General features: G+C 49.0%; 1 protein-coding gene across 4 annotated transcripts in view; it reads right to left on the bottom strand.

The window, feature by feature from the left end:
- NOL6 (nucleolar protein 6) overlaps positions 1-26,220 on the bottom strand; it is a 74,296-nt gene that overhangs the window by 22,461 nt on the left and 25,615 nt on the right. For 3 of the 4 annotated variants that reach the window (XM_084628676.1, XM_084628675.1, XM_084628677.1), the window contains exons 19-23: positions 21,843-22,006; positions 19,901-20,053; positions 17,678-17,775; positions 8,296-8,420; positions 7,748-7,837 (exon numbers count right to left, since the gene is read on the bottom strand). In XM_084628676.1, coding sequence (XP_084484802.1) covers positions 7,748-7,837; positions 8,296-8,420; positions 17,678-17,775; positions 19,901-20,053; positions 21,843-22,006 — 630 coding nt within the window. The remainder of the gene's footprint in view (positions 1-7,747; positions 7,838-8,295; positions 8,421-17,677; positions 17,776-19,900; positions 20,054-21,842; positions 22,007-26,220) is intronic. The other variant, XM_084628678.1, reaches the window with a different exon arrangement.

Raw genomic sequence — 26,220 nt, 5'->3', positions numbered from 1 at the left:
AGCATCATTTAACTGTTCAGCAGTAAAACAACAGAGCTTCTGAATAAGACACGGTGATGACATCTCCATGGTGATGGCAGCATAGCCTCCCCCTCTCTCCACCCTTATCCCCACTTCCAATGGCTCCTATGGTCTTAATACAAATGGTTTTCCTTGCCTCCTTGCTAGCCCGCATATAGGGCTTGTCCTGCCTCCTGTCAGGACAGGGCGCCACTGCGTGCCTCACTCAGGGAACCAGCCTCAGAAGCAGGGGCCGAAGCAGATCTGGCATGGAGCTGGGGGCAGCCAAAGAGAGTCAGGATGGCAGGGGAAGGAGGCAAGGTGGGGGAGGGGTTACATGAGAGACAAGGAGATGAGGAACCAGAGAGGGGGCAAGGCAATGGCTGGTGCTTTCTTTCAGCTGCAGTCCCTCTTGGTAGGGTCCAAGGACTGCGGCTAGATGGCCCAGCAGGTCAGAGCCCCCTTGGGCAGCCGTTCTGGAAACCACACCGCTTTCGGTCACAGACTTATGAGTTTAGAAAAAGCTCTGCCCTCGTGCCTGGCCTGAGGGGCTCAGGAGCCAATTGGGCTGGATCCACACATCCCTACCCTGCATGCTGCCCTCGGCAGCGCCAGAGTCCCACCCTGGAAAGACAAGGCAAGCTTCACGGGCACTGCCCACGCCCACCTCCTTCCCCATGTCCTGCTTCCAGATGCCTTTTCTGTCCAGCTGAGTAATTTAATATAAAAGCCAACCCAAGCTAGAGGCAACCTCCTCATGGAAACAAAACATCAGCCAACAAAGGTGGCTCCTGAGTTATTCTAGGCAACTTTCCACCAAGCTCAACAGGGAGAGATGCCAAGACACACGAAGAGCCAATCTCCCCCATGAGAAGGGCCCAGGCTAACCGGGGAAGAAAGCTGTCAATCCCTGACCCAGTGGAATGCAGGGCCTCACCCAAGCTGCTAGAAGCCCTGCCAAGGGCTGGCTCCATGGAACACCTCCACCTTCCTCTGCAGCAACATGGGCCGATGGAGTAACACAACCAGCCGTTGGGGGTAGGGGGGAAATAAGAGGGTGTGTGCACAAGGGGATTACAGCTGGAGCACTAGTGATAGCTGGAGTCCCAGCTGCCCGAGCTGTCCCACATTAAACATGACTTTCTGAAGTTTCCACTGCTCAGGCTGGAGCATTCCAGGCTTGGCTTCTGCCCCACGGAACACACACACACAGAGTGAGAGTGAGAGAGAGAGTGTGTGTGTGTGTGTGTGTACACATGCAAAAATATCAACAAGAATACTCGAGCTAGTTCTCATGGGCAAAGGGGATTACAAATTCCTCAGTGTAGTGGGGCGCCTGCCCCACTCCAGCGGAAAAGGAGTTAAAAGCAGCCCTGGGAGAGGGCTGCAGCAGGGGAAAGGATTAAGAACAGCTGGGGGAAGCTGACTGAATAGCTGACCACAGCTGTGGCCAGCTCAATTAGGGCCCAGCTGGCCCTGATAAGAGGGCTGTGGGCCAGAAGCTGGAGGTCTCTCACTCTAGCCCCGAAGTGGGAAGGGCTAGCTGCCTGGGAGCAAGGTACCCGAAGTGGAGCAGTGCTGGGGAAGGGCAAAGGGAGCTGGAGAGCGCCAGCCTGGTAAACCCCCAGGCTGCAGGCCTTGTGCAAGGCCTAAGGAAAGGTACTGGGGCTGCAGAGGTACAGCCCAGGGACAGGCAGAGGCAGCTGGTCCAACCCCCTTGCCAGTGATGAGTAGCCATTACAGACTGCAGCCTGCCCCAGTGAGCAGGGGCTACATGATGACTGGCAGTAGCCACTGAGGCAAGGTAGATCTAGAGGGTTGGCGGTTCCCCAGGGAGGGGAGACCCAGAGTGTGGGGGTACTGCTGGGGGCAGGACCCCGAGGTAAAGGGCACCGGGGTTCGTGAGGGACAAGGGGCCAGTGGCAGGCAAGACACCGGCCTGCAGAGGGTGCTCCGTAAGCCGGAAAAGAGCTAATTCCCAGCAGGAGGGGCCGCACCAGTGAGTCTTGATCTCGCTACACCCAGTATTTAAAAAAAAAATGTTTTTTTATTCCCTTTTAATTCTCACCCCCACCAGCTCTATCAAAGTAGATGGGGAGCACGACGACAAACCGTGGCAGGGAAATGGACAGCCCCTCACATAGAAGGCCCTTCAGTGATCCAGCAAAGGCTGGCTCTGACCTGCCAGTGAGCAGTCCAGGAAGTGTCTCAGCACCTTCAGCCATTTTTTTTCCCTATACGCCCCGCCCAGACCAAAAAGGAAGTTAAGCGTAAACCTAAAAAAAAAAAGCCATTTTAAAAGCAGCTTCTAATTTTCGGCAACTCCAGAGGCCCAGTTTCAGAGGTTCTGAGCATTCATAGAATCATAGAAGGTTAGGGTTGGAAGGGACCTCAGGAGGTCATCTAGTCCAACCCCCTGCTCGAAGCAATTTTTGCTCCAATTTTTGCCCCAGATCCCTAAATGGCCCCCTCAAAGATTGAACTCACATCCCTGGGTTTAGCAGGCCAATGCTCAAACCACTGACCTATCCCTTCCCCCAAACAAGAGGGGGGAGGGATACCTTCAACGAGAGTCATCGGCAGTTGCACTGGTGCTCAGAACCTCGGAAATATCTGGCCTTACTCGTCTCAAGGTAGGCACCCACAGTGAAAGTGCCCCATATTAGCAGACCCCTTGAAAAATGCACAGCATCCATAAAACACCACGAACTGAGGTAGGAAACGTACAAGAGTCGGAAATTCACAGACGTGCATGCCACAAGTTAACATGACCCCATATAAAGCCTAAGGGATCACAGATGCCCCCTTGCGCACACACACAAATCCGGAAGTCCTTACTAGCAGTGAAGTCAGAAATAACTAGGATACACTTATGTAGAACTTGAGAGCACAGACCATCACAACACAACACACATGCTCTAGGGCTGCTGAAGCTGCAGTTGTCACAGGAACCAATTCCCATGCTTTACATCTCCATTCTGAGGTGTCATTAACATTATTATTTTGCACTTAAAGTCTCTTTCCCTCGCCCCTCTTGGTTTCCTATTCTCTGCAGAAGTTGGCTGCCAGCTCCCACACTGCTATTTAGATGAGTAAGAGGAGCAGGAAGGATTAAACAAAAGCCACTGTTTTATAGAGAATCCTTGGAACTGCCCACTGTCCCTGACCTGGTTCAAAAAATAAAACTTAAATTAAATTAAAGCTTTACCACAGCTTATTAAAACCCAAGATCAACTTGGACTCGGGAAGAGGATTCCCCAAGCCTCATACAGCAGTTACAAGAACACAGTCCAGAAAAACAAGACACATTTGTTATTCTTTAGTTGTACCTCTTACGCAAAATTAAACCCCAATCCTGCAATCAGATCCACGCAGACACTTGTGTCTATGTGAAGCTTTTGCCTCCCAGTGAGGCTCAGTTCACAGACTCCAGGCCGAAGTCACTGACTACCGTGGGCATCCTCAGCCACATAAGAACCATTTATTTTTGGTTTCATATTTAAAAAACTTGGTGTCTATGGTCTACCAACGCAAGTTTGTGAGCGTTTTGCCAAAATAAACCCATAGAGCCCAACCCTACAAGGTGTGTTGGGCCAGTAATCACTCCTTGTTTGTACTGCAGTAGTGCGCAGAGGTTCCATCTCTGATCAAGCCAGGAGCTGTACAAACAAGCGCTTAGTAGCAGACAGACACTCCCCGCGCTGAAACGCTGACAATACGAAGCGACAGGACGGGCCAAGTGCTGGAGAAAGGAAGTGTTGCCGTCCTCGTTTTACTGAGCCCAGTTAGAGATGAAGGCCCAGGTTTTTAAGGCTGTTCAGGCGTTGCGGCACTTAAATGCGATGCTGATTTTAACGACGCCCAAATAGCTTTACAAAGCTGGGCCTAGGGCCACCCAGGATGTCTGTGGCAGAGCTGGAAATTGAACCCAGATCTACTGAATGCCAGTCTACTGTCTTAACCACAAGGCCAGTCTTCCTCTTACGCCCTGCTAGCTTCAATGCTGAGCACCTCCTTCCTGGCAATCAGGCCCTGGAAGCTTGCCACACAACACTGCAGAGGAATAAAACAGAAAATGTTTGGGGCCACATCCTGTTCACACTTACTACCAGGCACAGGCTCAGATTTGCAGAGCTCCGCAGGGATTGCTCCGTTCGGGGCTGCAACGCCAACAAACCAAAGTCCCACTGAATCCCTGTGACGCAGGCTCCAATGCCAATTTTGAAAATGAGACTTGGGCCTTGCAACACCCAGCATTGCAAGAGTTCAGAATCTGGACCTATTCTTGGTGCTGTGACCAGTCTCATTAGAAGTCATTAAAGGCTGCTCATGATCAGACGCCCAAAATTTTCCTCCTCAATAACAACTTGCAGGCTCAATTAACTTTCTCCCTTTATACCACAGCATCCAAAATGCAGGTAATTCTACTGGGTAAATCTCTGGCAACCAACAAATTAACTTCTTTTGAAAACAAGAATTCAAAAAATAGGCCGGAACCAATGGGGCTTCCTCACAAGAGGCTGCTCAGAGACTGGAGGTTTAAAAACAGACCTGCTCTGGAAATGGAAAGTGGGGACCAAACGAGAACTCACAGCATCAGTAAAGGACTGCACGATAAAGATAAGGGCAGCCAAGTGAGCATCATGTGTTAATGCTGATCCAAGAAGGCCATGATGTGGAACAATCCAGAGGGTTTAGACGTGGAAAGAGGTGCTGGGGAGAAAATAAGTGTGAATAAATGATGAAGAGAATGGAGTTAACGATTCAAGTTGGTGAAGACACTGAACCAAATGACGTCACTCACACAAACAGGGAGTCCTTATAAAAAATAGCTCCTATTCTCCAGGACATTCTGGATGGGTGGACCCATGTGCCTGCACAGACCCCACTGACTTCAACAGGGTTCTCGCCACACAGGGAAACCAGCAAGATTGGGGCCATAGCGCTTAACAGCGAGCAGATAAGAGGATCTGAGCCAATCAGTGACATGCACACGAAGAGAACGAGCAAACAAACGTATTCCACCACGGACAGTGACATTTGAGGAGACACAAGGAACTATGGATGGCGGTAGCATAGAAACAGGAAAAAGGAGACTCAGAACAGATCTTCAGGAGAGAGAAGTGTGACTCTGGCTATTACGATCATCTAGGTCTAATCGGTTCTCAGCAACTCTTCAATTTTTTAGTGTAGACAAGACTTAAATCTCACTGTTAACTAATTTTGCTGCTGATCGTTTTAGCAGGAACAGACAGCTCCTCTGGGCTTGTAGGAGGAGTTCAGGAATGTGAGCCGAGCTTAGGGCAGAGTCTCACCGCTTCCCACATGTACACGGGTACAACCCAACGCTCACATCTCCCTTAGACTTCTCTTGCTAAGCTGTACTGATCTCAATATGTACCTATACCATGGTGCGTTGTGCTCCCGTCTAACAAGCTAAGCAGGGTCCACTAAGATAGGTACGTATTTAGGCAGGGTAACCATGCGTCCCGAGAGCAAACGGGACAAATGCCCACTTTTGTCAAAGAAGTGGGGTGCAGAAGAACATGGGAAGGGGTGGTGAACGGTGATCCCAGCTCCACGCAGGACGGGAGGCAGGGCTCAGGCGGCAGGTAGGCAGGGCTCGAGCGAGTAGCCACACCAGCCTCGTGTGGGGAGGGGGGCCCAGGCCAGCCCTCTCCGGGGGGAGGGGGGAAGAGAAGATGGCTCAGCTCTGTGCAGGGGAGGGGGGGCCTCAGGCTAGCCCCATGCAGTGTCCCATTTTCCTTTTGGGAAATATAGTCACCCTATGTTTAGGAGACCTCCACCAAGGCACACTTGACTTCTGCAGGAAGCGACACTGGCCATTGAGCGAGGGGTGCTCCTCCTGCCGAGTCATTCCCAGACCAATGCCCAAGCCTGGTTTTAGGGGGTGCTATTTTTCTGCTGACAGGTTAAACCTGAGATCCTTTTGCAAGAGTCAGGGCATGAGCCCCAAAGTCCGGGCCACATTGTTACTCCAGTCATTACATTCTGCCTCCCAGAATTCCACCTGCACTTTCAGTTAGATGCACCATCCTTCCCTTCCCGTTCTGAACAGCTGTGCAACGCTGCTGTGCTTGAATGTTAAACTGCACCCCAGAGGTGGTTTTATTTCAGTGGTGGAAGAAGCAATTCTGTACATCCCCTGCCTACTACACAGGAATGCAGGTGGTTTAATCCTCACCTGGGGAGCTTCAGACTCCTCTGAGCAATATTAAGCACCTCAAACACAGCAGGGAACAGTTACAGAAGATCATTACTGACCCCACATGGCTCTGGCCTAACATGAAGAGTTTTTCATTTACAGAACAGCTGTATGGTACATGTAATCATTCTCACTTTCCCAATGCTTGTCTGGGAAGAGGATCAGCTGCCTGAAGCAAGCGCACCCTCTTCTGGGCTCTTTGGAGAACGGCCACTTCCAGAGCAGTTATTTTTCAGAATACAGCTCCCGCTCCATGATGCTAAGTAACTCAGACTGCAGCATAACGAGGAGAAGGAAGACCCAGGAGAGTGAGCCAAGAGGCTACCATTTGGCACGGATTGCCCATTTGGCTTGGACTGCACTGAAAAGATGCCCAGCACCTCTATGGAGAAACTCTACAGAGTCCCACAGGGATCAAACTTGGCTCTCTTCTCTCAACAATATCTACCCTTGTCTTGGGCCTAACAGCAGGTGAAAATTTTTCAACCAAGACAGATTTTCATACAAAAATGGACTTGAAATTTTCAACTTTTTGACTAAACGTTGTTGACGACATTTTTTAGAGGTTTTCCTCCCTCCTGCCCACAAAACATCACGTCACCTGATGAAATGAATAGGCAACAGGTTTAAAACAAACAGAAGGAAGTACTTCTTCACACAACGCACAGTCAACCTGTGGATCTCATTGCCAGGAGTGTTCATGGACAATAGGTTCATCAAAGGTTATTAGCCAAGATGGTCAGGGGTGCAACCCCAACCTCTGAGTTTCCCTAAACTGGTGACTGCCAGAAGCTGGGATGACAGGAGATGGATGGATCACTCGATAAATTGCCCTGTTCTGTCCATTCCCTCTGAAGAACCTGCCATTGGTCACTGTGAGAAGACAGGATACTGGGCTAGATGGACCACTGGTCTGACCCAGCATGACCATTCTTATAAAGCACAGGGCAGGGGTTCTCAAACTGTGGGTCATGACCCTGTTTTAAAGGAGTCGCCACGGCTGGTGTTAGACTTGCTGGGGCCCAGGGCCAAAGCGGAAGCCTAAGCCCCACCCCCCAGGGTCAAAGCTGAAGCCCTCGGGCTAAATCCCTCGGTAGCGAGGCTCAGGCTTCGGCTTCAGCCCTGGGCAGTAGGGCTCAGGTTACAGGCCCTCTGCCTGGGGCTGAAGCCTAGGGTGGCAGGGCTCGGGTGGGCTCAGGCTTTAGTCGTCCCCCCGCCCAGGGTAATTTTAGCTGTCAGAAGGGAGTCGGGGTGCAATGAAGTTTGAGAATTGCTGGCATAGGGAAAGGATGTGGGCAATAACCCCAGCTGCAGAAACAGCTAGAGGCCACTCACCCCTGTGCAGCCCCTCCAGGGCAGGGGTGAGGCACAGCGGGGTGAGGGTGAAGAGCTCTCACGGCTGCCTCCATGCTGAACCTGTTCTGTGGCACAGGGATGCCCATCTCCAGAGGTGGTGCATGCAGCTCCTTTCACCAGCCCCAATTCACAAGCACGCTCTGCTCAGGTGCGCTAAGGAATTACCTTCACATCCTGGCTCCCAAGCGGGTCTGTGAGCTGCTCCTCTAACGCCCGGAGGGATTCCAGCGCCAGCACAAGAAGGCGCTGCAGGATCTGAGGAGGGGCAGAGATTTGGAGGGTAGAACCAAGGACAACCCCAGACATCACACAGCCCCTGCACTGCGATAGGGACACTTGCTAGGTGCTGGGGCAGGTGCCCAGCTCCAATGGGGGCAGGGAAGACACACTGTTCTCAGCCAGACGACAGTGCTACAGTGAGGGGCATGAGGAAGGGAGGGACAATGGAACAGGTGCTGGGGGTCAGTTGGGGGCATTGCTCAGGTGCAGGGAGTAAATAGAGCCTGCACAATACCTGCCTCCTGGGTAGCGGCATCTCTGCAGCAGGCCCAGCAAAGAGGCACATCTGGAATAACCCTGACAGAGGAGGGGGATGGGAATCAGAGCACTCCAGGGCAGGGAGATCTGAGGGGGAGCAGAAATTACCCCTGGCTGGCTGCAGGCAGGCACCCCAGCATAGCAGGAACAGCTGGGCGGGAGGATGCCTGGCTCACCTGCGCAGAAGGCCGCTCTTTGGTCCACACTGAGCTCCGTTTGTCTCTGGGGGTAGCAATGAACATGACGGGGAGGTGAAGCCGGGCAGCCACAAACTCGTTCCTGATCTCGGTGTAATCTGCATCTGGGGAACAAACCCAAAAGCAACATCCAAAACCCTGTCCATCAGCCCTGCCCGGGTGCCAGCCATGTCCCTCTTTGCCCCCAGCAGGCCTTCCCAGCACACGCAGCATGGGAAGCCACCACTCTACATTCTCACCATAGGAACACAGGACTGGCAGGGGGACCTCCAAGGTCACAGAATCCAGTGCAGTGCTATCCCTGGCAACCAGTTCCACAATCCCCTGGATAATAAAGCTTCATTTTAAATCTAGGTTCCAGAACCTCCCTCCTCTGCTGGTTAGGAACCTTCTTCGCATTTCCAGCCTAAATTTACCCAAAGCCAGTTTATCCCCATTTGCAATTGGACCAACATTGTCCTTTGGGTGCCACAGCTCTTCCCCCGCCCTGGAGTTTGCCCTCCCCAATGTATTTACAGAGGGCAATCGGCTCCCCTTCAGCCTTCGTTCTGCTGAGCTAAATAAGCCAATCTTCTTCAGTCCCCTCTTGTAAGACAGGCCCTTCATCTTTCTTGAACATGGGTGTTCAGAACGGGTCACCAAACACAAGGCTAAGCAGGGAAACAGTCTGGGACGTGGGCAGCAGCCCTAGTCTGCATTTTCTGTCTCTCTTAAGTTGGTCAAAGCCAACACCTGAAGTGGAGAAGCAGAGTGAGGAGACTGTGGGGGTATATAGAGCAGCACCAACTAAATACAAAGCCCACAGACCAATCCTGGCCAAGATGCTTCCACTGACGTGGCCCTAGGGTCACTCGCAGCTCGTCTGAGGTCAGGGATACGTACAGCGTAATCGCACACTAGCGCTGAAATCTCCAGTACCACTGACCCTACAGTCAGTGTCTGATGCCAGCTGAAATAGCTTAAGAAATATAACAGCTTCAGCCAGCACTCTGTGCCACTGGCTCCCCCTCTCTGCATCCAACAACTCCACACAGCAAAAGGACCTGGTTACAAACATGCCCCTCCCGGGCTCACCAGACTTTGTATAAGAGGTTTCACCCCACACATTAAAACAGCCGAGTAACAGGCCCCATAGCAGACATTAAACTCTGAAATGACGAGAGTCTTCAGACTACCGCAGAATTGCTACCTAGGCACAGAGGCTTGGGGGGTAAGGGAGATCCCTGTGTGCTCATCAAGTGCGCCTACTCTGCAAGGGAAGGTGCGTTTGTAGTACGAGTAGGCATATCTGTGCTAGTCCAAAGTTGGCTAGTTCACATACCAGGGGCGTAGATGTGATGGCAGGGTTCAGCACAGGCTAGCAACCAGAGTACACACCTAGGGTCCCGGGCAGGCCTGTACTCTGGCAGCTGGCCCACAAAGCCATGTCTACACTACTATTGTTACCCAGGCTAGCTAGACTAAATCTTGCACAGCTATGGCTATTTGTGCTACCATCACACCTGCCATGTGGACATATGCTCAGAGCTCCTGTCATCAGACACGGTCCTACTTCGGGGGTGCACAAGATCTTCAGGAAGTGTCCCCGATTTCTTGTTTACAAGCCCAGCCCACGGTCCCCTCTCTTGGGCAGGCACCGTACAGAACCTAAGAATGGCCATACTGGTCAGACCAATGATCCATCTATCCCAGTATCCAGATAGAGGCCAATGCCGGATGCTTCAGAGGGAATGAACAGAACCAGACAATTTCAAGAGATCCATCCCGTTGTCCGGTCTCAGGTTCTGGCATTTGGAGGTTTAGGGACATCCGGAGCATGAGGTTGCGTCCCTAACTAACTTGGCTAATAGCCATTGAAAAGCCTATCCTCAGGAACTGATCTAGTTCTCTTTCGAACCAAGTTTTACTTTAGGCCTTCAAAACATCCCCTGACAATGAATCCCAAAGGCTGACTGTGTGAAGTACTTCCTCATGTTTGTTCCAAGCCTGCTGCCTATTAATTTAATCAGGTAACCCCTAGTTCTGGTGTTATGTGAAGGGATAAATAAAACACTTCCCTATTCACTGTCTACACACCGTTCATGTCCTCTACCATATCCCCCCCTGTAGTCGTCTCTTTTCCAAACTGAATAGTCCCTGTCTTTTTAATCTCTCCTCACATGGAAGCTATTCCATCCCCCTCATCATTTTTCTTGCCCTTCTCTGCACCCTTTTCCATTCGAATATACTGTTTTATTTTTAGATGGGGGACCAGACCTGCACACAGCATCCAAGGGGTGGGTGTACCATGGATTTATATAGTGGCATTATGACTTTGTCCCCTAGATCCCGGAGAGCATGAAACAGAGAACAAAATATCTGAGTGTTGCTTAGATTTCATGCAAGCCAAGGAACAGGATAGAACTATTTTTACTCATTGATTGAAATGCATCTTTTCTCCCAGCGCCAGGGCTTCTCTACCTAGCAGCTGGCTTGGAAGGACACCTGCGAGGAGCCAGGAACAGCTTAGAAACCTGGGTGCCACATGGGAACTTGCTACACTACACACAGCACGTCATAAGGCTTCGGGATCCATGCTCAGTTGCTGGGTCGGTCTCCACAGGCCTGTGGATATAACCACTGGGAAGCTCCGTTACAAGAGCTGCAGGTCAAGAAAGGTTTAGAGGTGGCCATTAAGGGGAAGAGTCACAAATAGGACTTAGGGCCTGATCCAAAATCCACTGAAGTCAACGGGAGTTTTAAAGGGTTTTGGACCAGGCCCTCAGGACAGAATGTGGCCTTGGCATCACTACTATGGGATGGCTGCTCCGTAAAATGACCTTACATTTCACCTCCACTGCGCTCGTTCAACTACAGTCCCCGTGGGGAGCTGCTACTGTTGAGGGGCCGCAACATGGAATAATTTGGTAGCGCTAAGTCCAATCCCCACAGGGCCAGACATCCCATAGGGCAAAAAATCATACGCCACAGGTAACCCTCGCTGACTGTCATAGCCAAGGCACCAAGGCCTAAACTTTCTTCTAACCCCTTCCAAGTGGTCACTGCAGCGCAGAATTGAACCTCATTGGTAGGGCAACAGGAACTTAAAATGGAGCTGCATGTGTAGAACGGGTTCTGCAGATCAATAGAGAGCTTCAGTCACCAACGTGGTCAGGCTGGAATCTTTTGTCAGCACTAAATTCACTCTTAGGGCTCCTTTTGTCTCTAGCCGCCTACGTTTATAATGCACTACACTAACTCTGCACAGGGATCACGCCACCGACCACCGAAATGCAGCCACCTCCGAGTGGAGCATGGCACCTGTTTAACAGTGAACAGCAACACCACGTAATCATTTTTAGGAGGGGAAGTTTTCTTTCTAGTCCCTTACCAAAAAGACCTGTTGCTGGTGCAAAATGGCTGCTATATTCCACCCAAAGGCAGTTGCATTTCGTGGCGGGCAATTCTTCACAACGCAGTTTAATGTATGTAAAAAATTTTGGGATGGAGGATGGCTCTAAATGCACGAGTTATTGTTAATAACTAGAGCAGCACAACTGTGGGATGCACCAATACTGCAGAACTGTTGAAATTGAATAGAGCTACTCAAAAACTTTTTCATCTAAATACACTTTTCTCCTCTGAAAAATGGTTTTTGAACCAAACCAAAAAAAAATGGTTTTTTGTTTTGTTTTGTTTGAGATTTTCTTGGTTTAGATGAAAAACCAAAAAAAACCAAAACTTTCAGTTTTGGGTAAACATTTTTGGTTTTCAAAAACCAAGTTTTTCCCTCTTCTTTTAAAATAAAAAAAAAATTTTTTTTCCAGAAAATTCAGGTATGTTTATTCCTACCCTAACACCGAGAGCCACACATTATACACTGGACCCTCACTAGAACGCAGGGTTTGGGATCCATGCCAAGTACCGCGTTATAGGGGGACCACGTTAAAACGAAATTAGCAACAAAACTAGCAAAATTAGCAGTTAGAAAAGCGCTTTGCCTCCTGTCCCAAAGCTGCCGTGGCCGAAGAAAGGCATCTCTCCCATACCCAGGTTGCTGGGGATTAGGGTTAAATTTGGGATCCATGGCCGCAACTGCATTATAACCGAATTCGCATTATATAGATGCACGTTCTAACGAGGGTTCAGTGTATATATGGCTTGTTCTCACTGGGAAGCTGCAGAGTTTATGGCCACCTGTGGCTCCCAAGTAGAGTTATACAATATTTTCATACTGTTGCTTGTGACCAGTAAAAATATTTTTACAACAGACAATATATTAAATAATTAGGGCTGTCAAGTGATTAAAAAAAATTAAATCACGATTAATCGCACTGTTAAACAATAACAGAATACCATTTATTGAAATGGTTTTGGATGTTTTCTACATTTTCAAATATATTGATTTCATTTACAACACAGAATAGTGTACAGTGCTCACCTTATATTTATTTTTGATTACAAATATTTGCCCTGTAAAAAAAAGTATTTTTCAATTCACTTAACACAAAAGTCATCATCATCATCACCACCACCACCCCCCCCCTCCACCCATAACCGCATTGGTCGTTAGGGCACCATCACTGATGAGCAATCAACCAACTGTCTCAACTACTGACACAAATTGTCAGGGGTGGAGTCTCCGTGAAATCCATTCCTGTCCACTCGTATGTTGTCAATCCATCTCTTCTTCTATCTACCTCTTCTTCTCTTCCCTTGTACTGTCCCTTGGAGGATGATCTTTGATAGGCCAGAAGATCTTGTTACATGGCTGTACCACTTCAGCTTGTGCTTCTTCACAGTTCTCAGGAGGTCTTCATATGACCCAGCGCGTTAGGAGATGATGTTGCGGACCTCTTCATTAGTGACGTGGTCAAAGTAGGAGATGCCCAGGATTTTAGGGAAGTATCTCATCTCTACTACTTGTATTTTCTGTTCAACTTCTGCCATAAGGGTCCACGTCTGGCACACATACAGTAAAATGGAGATGACCAGTGCGTGCAGCAATTTCTGTTTGGATTCCAGGGAGATGTTCTTGTTCCTCCAAATTGGCTTTAGCTTTGCCACTGTTGCGATTGTTTGTTCGGTTCTTGCCAGAATTTCTGCCTTTGATCCTTTATCAGTGACGACTGCCCCCAAATACTTGAAATGTTTCACTGTCTCCAGCTCTTGTCCACTGACAGCAATGAGCTGATCCAGTCACGTTTGTTTGTCATCAGCTTGGTTTTCTCTGCACTGATTTCCATGCTGTATTTTGTGGAGGTTTCATCCAATCGTTTCACAAGGTTAGTAAGTTCATCTTCGCTGCCTGCCAGGCAGTCAATGTCATCAGTGAACTGAAGATTTGAGATTGTTGGTCCCCCAGTGCTGACTGTGCATATGTGATCTTCTAGGGCATCAGTCATTATGTGCTCCAAGTAGATGTTGAACAGTGTGGGCGAAAGAAGGCAGCCTTGCCGAACTCCAACAGTTGCGTGAAACCACTCTCCTATTGTGCCATTGGTGAGAACTGCACTGCTGGCCTCGGCATACAGTTGCTTAATGGCAAGAATAAGCTTATGACCAACATTGTAGTTCTTCATGGTTGCCCAGAGAGCTTCGTGCCATAATTCGTAAACTGCCTTCTTGAAGTCAACGAAGACATGGTAGATGTCCTGCTGATGTTGTAAGTACTTGTCACATAGAACATGAAGATTGAAAATGTGTTCTGTGGTACTTCTTCCAGTATGAAAGCCAGCCTGTTCTTCAGCGATGATATTCTCCACTTGTGGCTTCAATCTGTTCAGTAGGACTTTCAACATCACTTTGCTGGGATGGCTAATCAAGCTTATGGTCCGGTAATTTTGACAATTGCAGGTTGCCTTTCCTTTGGCAGAGTGATGATTAGTGACTGTGTCCACATGGAGGGACACTCACCAGTCTGCCAGATCTTGTTGCAGATCTTGGTGAGTGTATCTATTCCTATTTCTTCTCCGAATTTCGTCAGTTTGGCTGAGATGTCAATACCTGTAGCCTTTCCGTTCCTGAGTGATTTCACAGCTGTCTCCACTTCTTCACGCAGTACTGGAAAGTCATCCTGCTCTGTTGAATCTGGGCTATCTAGGACACTAGGATTCCATTTGTCCGGTGGTTGTATAGATCTGAGCAGTAATTTGTCCACCTATTGATGATGTCCTTTTCTTCTGTAAGATTGTTCCCTTCTTTGTCTTAAATTGCATTAGCTTCGGTTCATCTTTCCTTCATCAGATCTTTTACAATCTGGAAGGCTAATTTGCTATTTTTATTATTGATACACTCTTCAATTTTAGAGCATTGTTTTTCAATCTGTATCTCCTTGGCCACCTTCTTTCCTTTCTTGATCTTTCTGCCAATTGCTCCATACTGGTCAGTCCCGTCAGTGCTGTTCTTATTTCTCTTGAGTTCTCTTCTGTCTCACATTTGTAGTATTTCATTTGTGACCCAAGGTTTTGTCTTCTTACAGAGTTTCCCAAGAACGTCCATTGCTGCCTCATTCATTACAGCGTTGAAACTGTTGGTCATTGTTTCTAAGTCTTCCTCTAGAGTAAGCAACAGATCAAATTTTCCACCGATCATTGCTTGCAATGACTCTGCAATGCTTCGGTCTCTAAGTCAAACTTGATTCTGGTGAACTTTGGCCTGATTTTCCTTAGCTGCAGCCAAAAGTTTAGCATCACAAGGTCATAATCACTTCCAATATCAGCACTAATACAAGTACTGTAGTGCAATCTCTTTATTATGAAAGTTGAACTTAAAAATGTAGAAGTAAGTACAAAAAACCTGCATTCAAAAATAAAATAAAGTCCACTCAGTCCTACTTCTTGTTCAGCCAATCACTCAAACAAGTTTGTTTACATTCACAGGAGATAATGCTGCCCGCTTCTTGTTTACAATGTCACCTGAAAGAGAGAGCAGGCGTCACATGGCACTGTTCTAGCCGGCATCACAAGACATTTTATGTGCCAGATGCACTAAATATTCATAATTCCCTTCATGCTTCAACCACTGTTCCAGTGGACATGGGTCCATGCTATAATGGGTTCCGTTCAATAATCATCCAGAGAAGTGCAAACCGACGCATGTTCATGTTCATCACAGGAGTCAGATGCCACAAGCAGAAGGTTGATTTTCTTTTTTGGTGGTTTGGGTTCTGTAGTTTCCGCATCGGAGTGTTGCTCTTTTAAGACTACTGAAAGCATGCGCCACAAATCATCCCTCTCGGATTTTGGAAGGCACTTTAGATTCTTAAACCTTCGGTCGAGTGCTGTTGCTATTGTTAGAAATCTCACATTGGCACCTTCTTTGCATTTTGTCAAATCTCTGGTGAAAGTGTTCTTGAAACGAACATGTGCTGGATCATCATTCAAGACTGCTATAACATGAAATATATAGCAGAATGAGGGTAAACCAGAGTAGGAGACATACAATTCTCCCCCAAGGAGTTCAGACACAAATTTAATGAGTGCATTATTTTTTTAATGAGTGTCATCAGCATGGAAGCATGTCCTCTGGAACGGTGGCCGAAGCATGAAGGGGCATACAAATGTTTAACATATCTGGCACGTAAATACCTTGCAATGCCAGCTACAAAAGTGCCATGCGAATGCCTGTTCTCACTTTCAGGTGACACTATCAATGCTGCCCACTTCTTATTATCTCCCGTAAATGTAAACAAGTTTGTTTGTCTTAGAGATTGGCTGAACAAGAAGTAGGACTGAGTGGACTTGTAGGCGCTAAATTTTTACATTGTTTTGGTTTTGAGTGCAGTTATGTAACAAAAATTAATAAAAACTTACATTTGTAAGTTGCACTTTCACCATAAAGACATTGCACTACAGTACTTGTATAAGGTGAATTGAAAAATACAGTTTCTTTTGTTTGACATTTTTACAGTGGAAATACTTGTAATAAAAAAATAAAGTGAGCACTGTCTACTTTGTATTCTGTAATTGAAATCAATATATTTGAAAATGCAGAAAATCATACAAAAATATTTAATAAATGTGAATTGGTATTCTATTGTTTAACAGTGTGATTAAAACTGTGATTAATTGCAATTAATTTTTTTAATCACAATTAACTCAAAAAAAATTGTGATTGACAGCCCTAAAAACAATACCAACACTAGCTCCTATATAGCACTTTTCATCCACAGATCTCAAAAGGTCAGTATCCTCAACCCCATTTTACAGATGGGAAAACTGAGGCACAGGGAGTGGTGGTGACCAGCCCAAAATCACCCAGCAGGCCAGTGGCAAAGCCACGAACTGAACTCAGGTCTCCCAAGTCCCAGTTCAATGCCCTATATTATCATGTCCACATGGTGTCCCAGGTGGCGGTGTTAGTAAACATGTCTGACAATGAATAGACTAGAGCTCAGGTATTGTCTCGAGGCAAACTATGTCCAGGAGGAAATGAGCCAAACGCCTTGGAAATCAGAGACGGCTACACCAATAGATCTAAGCAATAAAACAAAGAACCTACCTTCCCCCACCCCCAAACACCTGGGGGATTAAGACATTAAAACCTACACGGGAAAAACAGAACAAGAAACCAGCCCACATCCCAAGCACTTTGAGCCCCAGATAATCTGCTGCTTGGGTTCCCAGCCAACCACTCCAACAAGGAAGGCATTCCCAGCCAGAGGGAGCTTTGGTGACCGGTAACAGGATACGGAGGTTTTCAGCTTCTGCCTCCAAACGGGCCCCAATCAGCAGCAGCTGAAAAGCAGCTTCTCCCAACAGCTGCTGGTTGGCTGCAGTGAAGCCAGGGCAGGCAGTCTCGATTTTGGCTCCCACCCCCAAAATAGCAACCCAACCAGCCTCTGAATAGGCCAAGTCCCTGGCCTTTCCCCTCTTCCTGAACACACACACAGGGATCGGACAAAAACCCTTTCCAGAGGGTTTAACTGAGGTAACAAGACCCTGAGGCAGGATGGTATGAAGGCTTTCCTCACACAGCCCAGTCAATGCAACTGTCTCCTGCCATGGAGAGATCTCCCAATGGAGAAGTCTCCATGGCAGCCACAGTGCTATTAGGGCCAACAGGGACAGTGATTTTTCTCTAGCCTGTCTACAAGGAAGCGAGGCCCATCGATCTTATTCCACAGACCCTGCCTGCCAGCCACAACAGATGCAGGCCACTTGGGTCACAGTGAGCCCCACAACCTTATGGTGGAAGGTTCCATATACCCCATTCCCAATCCCGAGCCGCCTATTAGAAGCACCATCTGCAGGGCTCTCACGGAGAACAAGAGGCCACGATCTGCTGGAATCTCTCATCTCCTCACAGCAGACCTGAGCTAAGGGCAGCCAGAGAACATGCTGCACAGCACCATGGGCCACACGGGGCTCCACCGACTCACCTTTGAGGTCGGCATTCAGGTTAACGATGAGGGGGCTGTTCTTCCAGTCGAAGGCCGTGAGCAGGTGGAGGAAGCGAAGGAAGCCCACCTGAGGGGAGCTGCGGGCAAGACAGAAACCAATGTAACGGGGTGAGAGGGAGAGAGAATGCTCCCCCTGCACAGAGAGGAGCGCCGAGCCAGGCAATGGTACATCAACGAGCCAGGCTCTGCGGAGCCCCAACAGAGAGCCCCAGCTAGGGGAGCTTGGAAGGGGTCTCCCCACGGCCAGGAACCATGGGCATTTTGGCCTCTCTGCCCCATTGAGGAGAGATCGTTCATTAAAGTCAGGTGGGAGCCTATCCCCCATTCACGTCCCTGCAGCTGAAACCAGGGATGGGGCAAAACGTTCTCCTCTGTCCTCTCCATCTCCTGTGTCTGCCTCTTCCACAGAGAAGCAATTTTGTCTAATGGTTACAGCAGGGGAGCTGGAGTGAGCCACTCTCGTAGCGGGCAAGTCACTACACCTCTGTGCCCGTTTCCCTCCCCATAAAACGGGGGACGATACTTGCCAGCACCACAAGTCAACGGACAGGTTTAATTAAGTGCTTTGAGAGCCTCAGATGAAAGACTCCCTGGCAGTGTGTGACATTATAAACAGCACAACTTACGTGGAGAAATTGGATCCTGAGTGCAGCTACAGAGCGGCTGGGAGGTCTCATGGTTCCACACAGGGATAAAACTGATAATTATTTTAAAGCCCTGTGGGGTCCTGTCAAGTCCAGGGCCAGTGCAGGATTGGTCTCTATGGTACATTTACTAGTGTTTTGTTCCATCTAGATTTAAACATGCCAAGTTTCCCCGGCTAACTAGCCAGCGGGCTAGTCCGAGCCACTGGTGAGAGTGAATCACGGGGAATTGAGCTGGGACTCAACACACGCATTTCAAGTTGATCACAGCTCCCAGATGGAAACACAGTTCATTTGCTGATGAGGCCCAGGGTCCAACTGGTGGCCTGGAAGTGAAAGGTCTCATAGCTAGGGACCTACCAGTTTACCACCTGTGAAAAACGTGTCACAGACTGTGAAATCAGCCCTTCCCCATGAAATCTGATTTCCCCTGCTGCTGGGAACCCAGGGCTCCCAGCAGCTACTAGTCTGGCTGTGCTGGGGAGGGACAGGAGTTGTCTTTCCCCTGCACGGCTGCTGTTGGTGGGGAGATCAGACCCACCTCCAGAGGCAGGGCAGAAATGAGGGTGATACACCCCACTTCTGCGCTGCAGCAGCCTGGAAGTTGGGTTCTAGGCTTCCATGCCCCCCACCATTGGCTTCTGCCATGGTGCCAAGCTCAGGGCTTCCTCCCCAGGCTTCCCCTCCTGGCGGCTGCAGCCAGGGCAGCCCAGGCTTGGGGATTTCTCTCCGAATGGCTCCTGCCAGGGCTGGGGGCTTCCGCTCCTGCCAGCTGCAGCCTGGATTCGGGGCTGCCGCTCCCCGCCGCTCCAGCTGGGGCTAGGAGCAGCCCAGGGTGGTGGCTTCTTCCCCCACAGCTCCTGCCAGGGCTCGGGGCTTCCGCCCTTGGGCTTCTGCCAGGGCTGTGGCACCCTGTTTTCCCGGGAGAGTCCCCAAATTGCCTTAATCTGTCGCTGGCCTCGACTAGCAGGTAGGAGACCCAGGCTGGGGCATGGGGGAGATCCTGGCAGCATGGGGGAGATCCTACCCACATGCACCTCCAGGAACCTCCTCTAACTGCAGGAAGCTTGGAGGCCAGTTCTGAAGGCAGTGCAGAAGTGAGGGTGGCAATCTTCGGGGGGACCCCCCCCAACAACAATTTTGCAAACCTCCCCCTCACCCCGATGCCATTTGGGTCAGGACCCCCACGGTTACAACACCCTGAAATTTCAGATGTAAACATCTGAAATCGACCAATTTTAAAATCCTCTGGCCCTAAAGTTGACCAGAATGGACTGTGAATTTGGTAGGTCCCTACTCATAGCCCATGGTGGCTCCGGGCTTTGGACAAGCCACCCATTCAGCTTCTCAAGCCTGAACTGGTCCCCAGATACACTGTTTTTAATGGCTTATTAATGAAGTGCGTGTGCTAGGGCAGGACTCCCAGCCCCGCCCTCCCAGCTGGCCAGGCAGGACTCCCAGCCCTGTCCTCAGTTCCCCCACCCAAAGCATCTCAAGAAAACAGGAGAGAGTTAACCCAACACAAAAAGCAGTGAGGCCAGGGAACCCTGGTTCTCACCTCGGCGGGGTGAAAGGTCCGGGGTGCAAGAACAGAGACGCCGCCAGCAGATCCACGCACTCATCCGAGAGGCTGTCACTCAGCAGCTGGGCGCGGACCCAGCGCTTGGCTAGCCGGGAGGTGCCGCTGAAGGCGGGGTGTTGCTGCTGGAGCCTGCAGGGAGAAGAATGAGAAGCAACAGCATCACCTTGTTATTCCAGTCACCCAAGCCACCCCAATGGCCTCTGATTACAGAGCTGTGAGTGGATGGATCGTTTGCTGTGAGCAAGCTGTAGGCACTGGGTTTACTGGGGTTTTCTAGAGAGGGAAGGGGGAATGGGTCAGTCTCATTCACTCCATAGCGACTGCCCAGACCCACTGGTTGTCGTAACTGGAGGGGAAGGTGTCTCAGATCTAGCAGAAAGCCGCCCATCAGTTTCCTACCCACCATGCACTCCTCTCTCCCCCACAGTGCTCTGCCCATTCCTTATAGGTGTAGAGAGCTGGAGGACCAGTTCCCGACTGGGACACTAAGCCAGAAAGAGTTACGCAATTAGTAGGCTAAACGACCCAAATGCAACCTTTAAAGACATATTAGAAAAGTATGTAACTGGTCATTAGGGCCATTCCTTATAAATAGCTAGCATAGCCATGTCCGAGAGCCTAGAGCTTTGAGATGCAAACCTACATTGTTAGGTAAATAGAGGTAAATACTAAAAGGTATTTGTATGTGTTTACTTATATCTTGTTAGAGATTAACAATGTAACTAGATGGTTCCTGACTGTTACTATATTCTATTGATTAAGAGATCAGAAAGGAATTAACAACATTTAGATGGTGTAATAATACCATTGTCTATGTTCCTCTTTGAAGTTTGTAGTAAACTATCTATCTATGAACTGCTTAATGGATAGTTATCTTATGCTGACAAATGCAACTAGTTACCTAGGCAACTCCCTTCTCTTCATGTGCCAATATATATTTATGCCTGTAACGGTAATTTTCACTCCATGCAGCTGAAGAAGGGGATTTTTTACCCACGAAAGCTTATTCCCAAAAAATCTGTTAGTCTTTAAGGTGCCACCGGACTCCCCATTGTTTTTGTGGATACAGACTAACACGGCTACCCCTCTGATACTGTGTATACACAGGAAATAGAAGGTTTTACCTCAAAGCCCAAGGAATAGCTGCTGTCAAGAGGCTATTGATAGCCTGCCAGTGATCTATAAAATAACTCTGGGGCCCTGATCCTGCATCTCAGATCTGCTTAAGCTTGGTCAGGGGAAACCTGAGTCACGAGATGGAGTTCTCCAGCTCCCATCTGGATTGCCCTGCTATTTCCCATGGAAGAAGTTGAACAAACTCTTTATGTGGTCTGCCTATTCGGACTATAACCTAATGAACTGAGTCTGGAAAGAACTTTGTGCAACTCAGCAGCTCACTATCTCTACTATGAAACTGACCTAAGAATTCTATTTATATCTGTATGAATAATGATCTTTTAACCATAATACTCTCTCTTTTTTAAAAAAATAAATCTTAGTTTAGTTAACAAGAATTGGCTGTAAGCATGTATTTGGGTAAGACCTGAAATATTCATTGACCTGGTGGGTAATGTGTCTGATCTCTTGGGATTGGTAGCACTTTTTATATGATGAACAAGATTTTTTGTAATCTTCATCATATTTGACTTGGCTGTCTGGGTGGGAGCCCAAGGCTGGGTTGCTTTAAGGGAGCTGTGGTTTTGGCTTCTTGGTAACCAGGAAGGTATTGTAGATGCTGTTTTGTTGCTGGCTTGGTGAACCTAATTATGAGAATAACCACTAGTTTGGGGGATCGTGTGTCCCATTCTTTGCAGTTTGCCCCCATTAAGCAATCTCAGTATGGCACCTCCAGGCACCAATGGTCACACCTACCCATAATGCACTCCCCTCCCCCTGCAGGGCATACCCTCTTCCTTACCCGTGCAGAGAGCTGGTCAGGTAGGGCAGGTGGAGGGTCTCCAGCTCCAGCTGCTGAGACTCCTCTGTGTCCCGGTACTTCAGCATCCCCTCCGGAGTGACCACCTCCTTCAGGATGTGGGGCTCCCTGTGGTAGGCCACTTGGAGACGGAAAACATAGCCATCCTGAGAGAGGGCAGGAGAGTGAGCCACGGTGGGTGGGGGCAGGAGCCCAGAGCAACATACACGGGCTACGCCTTGAGCTTGGTTACAGCCCAAGCCAAGGTACGTCCCTCTGAGGCAGAGACGATGCTGTATCCCCAAGTCAAGGATGCAGAACAGAAAAGTTACTTATAGTATCCGAGGTTCTTGGAGATGTCTCGTCCCTCTCCGTTATCCACTGTGAGCATGCACGCACGACATGTGCCCGGAGCTGGAGAAGTCTGAAAGCACCAACTGTTCGTCTGTATATGCACCCTGGCTCACCTGGTGCCTCCGACCAAAGAGATGAAGGGCGGGGAGGGCCGACCACCTCTCCAGTTCCTTCTCCACCACCAATCACAGAAGATCCAAAGCAGAAGGGAAGGAGGGTGGGTAGTGGAACACAGAGAGGGACCACGCATCTTGAAAAACCTCCAGTTATTACAAGGTAAAATAACTTTCTTTTCTTTTTTGAGTGCAGGTCCCTCTGTGTATTCCACTGTGGGCAACGGACAAGCAGGACTCCGAAAGGAGGGGAGTGTGAGGTCGTGGATGGCAGAGCCGAACCAAGGACTGCCATTCCAGAAGAGGCACCAAACGGACGAATCCGCTACCAAGCTGTAGCATCTCACAATGGTGTGAAAGCCACTCGAGGTACCCACCTTGCAGATATCAAGTAAAAGGCACTTCCTGAAGCGACACCATGGCCATTGCTTGCACTTTTGTGGAATGAGCTCTTATCCCAGGAGGAGGGGAAAGATTAGCCAGCCAGTGGGCTGTATTTTGCTTTGCTGAGATCCATTTGGAGATTCTTTAAGAGAAGACAGCCTCACCCCTGGCCCTTTCCACTTTGGTGACAAAACAGTCTAGGAGAATTTCTGATTGGTTTTGTACTCTGCGGGTAAAAGGCTCAGGCTCGCTGAATTGGAGCCTCCTTTCTTCTGAGGGTGAGAGAGGTTTTGGGAAGAACACAAGTAAGTGAACTGACTAGTTCAGGTGAAATGCAAACTGCTTTGGGGGCAAATTCAGGGTGTAAACTTAATGAAACCGTGTCCTTATGGAATATAGAGTAAGAAGGATCCGCCATCAATGCTCCAAGCTCACCAACCCTCCTGGCTGAGGTGCTGGCAACCAGGAATGCAACCTTCCTGGATAAGAAAGACAAGGCGCAAGAAGCTAATGGTTCTTGACTGTTTGGGAGATAAACAGGTCCCTGGTGGCGTTTCCCCACAGAGTCAAAATATTGGTCATCACAGAGTTGTGTAGCTCCCACTCACAATCAACAACACAATGTCTGCTGAGAAAATCCACTAGCACATTCTGGTTTCCTGGGAGGCAGACTACCAACGCACCTGCTCCGCAGACTGACCGCTTCTGCACACAGGGGAATGGATCTCGCTCCTCCCTGTTGGTTGATATAAAAGACTGTTGTGGTATTGTCCAACATCACAATGGCACAGTGACCTTGAATGAGCAGGAAAAAAGCTTTGCAAACTCTTTGAACAGCCCGCAACTCCAGAACATTGATGTGCACCCTGGACTCACGAGCAGGAGAGCGAAAGAGGAGAGGGCTCCTGCCACAGACTAAGAAAGCAGGACAAACAGCAAGTTATCTCAAGTGCCTACACACAAATGAAAGAAGCCTGGGAAACAAGCAGGGAGAACTGGAAGACCTGGCACAGTCAAGGAATTATGATGTGATTGGAATAACAGAGACTTGGTGGGATAACTCACATGACTGAAGTACAGTCATGGATGGATATAAACTGTTTAGGACGGACAGGCAGGGCAGAAAAGGTGGGGGAGTTGCACTGTATGTAAGGGAGCAGTATGACTGCTCAGAGCTCAAGTATGAAACTGCAGAAAAACCTGAGAGTTTCTGGATTCAGTTTAGAACTGTGAGCAACAAGGGTGATGTCGTGGTGGGAGTCTGCTATGGACCACCGGCCCAGGGGGATGAGGTAGATGAGGCTTTCTTCTGGCAACTCACGGAAGTTACTAGATTGCAGGCCCTGGTTCTCATGGGAGACTTCAATCACCCTGATATCTGCTGGGAGAGCAATACAGCAGGGCACAGACAATTCAGGAAGTTTATGGAAAGCGTAGGGGACAATTTCCTGGTGCAAGTGCTGGAGAAACCAACTAGGGGCAGAGCTCTCCTTGACCTGCTGCTCACAAACCGGGAAGAATTAGTAGGGGAAGCAAAAGTGGGTAGGAACCTGGGAGGCAGTGACCATGAGATGGTCGAGTTCAGGATCCTGACACAGGGAATACAGCAGCAGAATACAGACCCTGGACTTGAGAAAAGCAGACTTTGATTCCCTCAGGGAACTGATGGGCAGGATCCCCTGGGAGAACAACATGAGGGGGAAAGGAGTCCAGGAGAGCTGGCTGTATTTTAAAGAATCCTTATTGAGGTTACAGGGACAAACCATCCCGATGTACAGAAAGAATAGTAAATATGGCAGGCAACCAGCTTGGCTTAACAGTGAAATCCTTGCTGATCTTAAACACAAAAAAGAAGCTTACAAGAAGTGGAAGATTGGACAAATGACCAGGGAGGAGTATAAAAATATTGCTCGGGCATGCAGGAGTGAAATCAGGAAGGCCAAATTGCACCTGGAGGTGCAGCTAGCAAGAGATGTTAAGAGTAACAAGAAGGGTTTCTTCAGGTATGTTAGCAACAAGAAGAAAGCCAAGGAAAGTGTGGGCCCCTTACTGAATGAGGGAGGCAACCTAGTGACAGAGGATGTGGAAAAAGCTAATGTACTCAATGCTTTTTTTGCCTGTCTTCACGAACAAGGTCAGCTCCCAAACTACTGCACTGGGCACCACAGCATGGGGAGGAAGTGACCAGCCCTCTGTGGAGAAAGAAGTGGTTCGGGACTATTTAGAAAAACTGGATGAGCACAAGTCCATGGGGCTGGATGCGCTGCATCCGAGAGTGCTAAAGGAGTTGGCAGATGTGATTGCAGAGCCATTGGCCATTATCTCAGATGACAGAACGAGGAGTAATGGTCTCAAGTTGTAGTGGGGGAGGTTTAGGTTGGATATTAAGAAAAAACTTTTTCAGCAGAACGGTGGTGAAACACTGGAATGCGTTACCTCGGGAGGTGGTAGAATCTCCTTCCTTAGAAGTTTTTAAGGTCAGGCTTGACAAAGCCCTGGCTGGGATGATTGAGTTGGGGATTGGTCCTGCTTTGAGCAGGGGGTTGGACTAGATGACCTCCTGAGGTCCCTCCCAATCCTGATATCCATAGGATATCAGGGTTGGAAGGGACCTCATGAGATCATCTTGTCCAACCCCCTGTTCAAAGCAGGACCAATCCTCAATTTTTGCCCCAGATCCCTAAATGGCCCCTTCAAGGATTGAACTGACAACCTTGGGTTTAGCAGGCTAATCCCTCCCCCCACATAAGTACAGCCCTCGGCCTGACATCTGCCACAACCCGGAGCCACGCAGAATCATAGAATCATGGAATCTCAGGGTTGGAAGGGACCTCAGGAGGCTATCTAGTCCAACCCCCTGCTCCAAGCAGGACCAATCCCCAATTTTTGCCCCATATCCCAAATGGCCCCCTCAAGGATTGAACTCACAACCCTGGGTTTAGAAGGCCAGTGCTCAAACCACTGAGCTATCCCTCCCTCCCTTGAGCTATCCCTCTTACATTCTATGACTCTCTAGATGTCCAGTGCTATACAGTTGTCCTTCTGGGCTCCCCAACCGGGGCGTGTTAATAATGATCCTTCTGTCCAGAGTGGAGGCGACAAAGGGAACATCAACACATACCCGGCGGGGATTCTGCCACCATGACAGGGATGGTATCACTTGGACAGGAACAGTCACTATGGTGTTCACGGACTGCCAGTTTGGCGAGTACACTGTTTGAAGCCACACTTGTAGGCAACAGAGATGGCATCTTGAAAATGGAATGACATAATCACATGAAGCCATATGACCTAGGAAAGAGAAAAATCTTGACAGGTATTCGGAGGCTGCTTATGACCTGGTAAATAAGATTGGTCATAGCCTGAAACCTGTCCCTCAGCAGGCAAGCCCTTGCTGTGACTGAATTTAAGGATGCCCCAATGAAGTCGGCATGGGGCAAGGACAGATTTTTTGGCATTTACGCTGACCCCCCCGAAGAGGAAAGGGGTAGCAGGATTGTCGAGTCAACACATAGGTCTCTTGGCGTGAC

The sequence above is a fragment of the Lepidochelys olivacea genome (genome assembly GCF_965140295.1).
Source record: "Lepidochelys olivacea isolate rLepOli2 genome assembly, chromosome: 5".
Taxonomy (NCBI): domain Eukaryota; kingdom Metazoa; phylum Chordata; order Testudines; family Cheloniidae; genus Lepidochelys; species Lepidochelys olivacea.
This window is presented reverse-complemented; position numbering and strand designations above follow the sequence as displayed.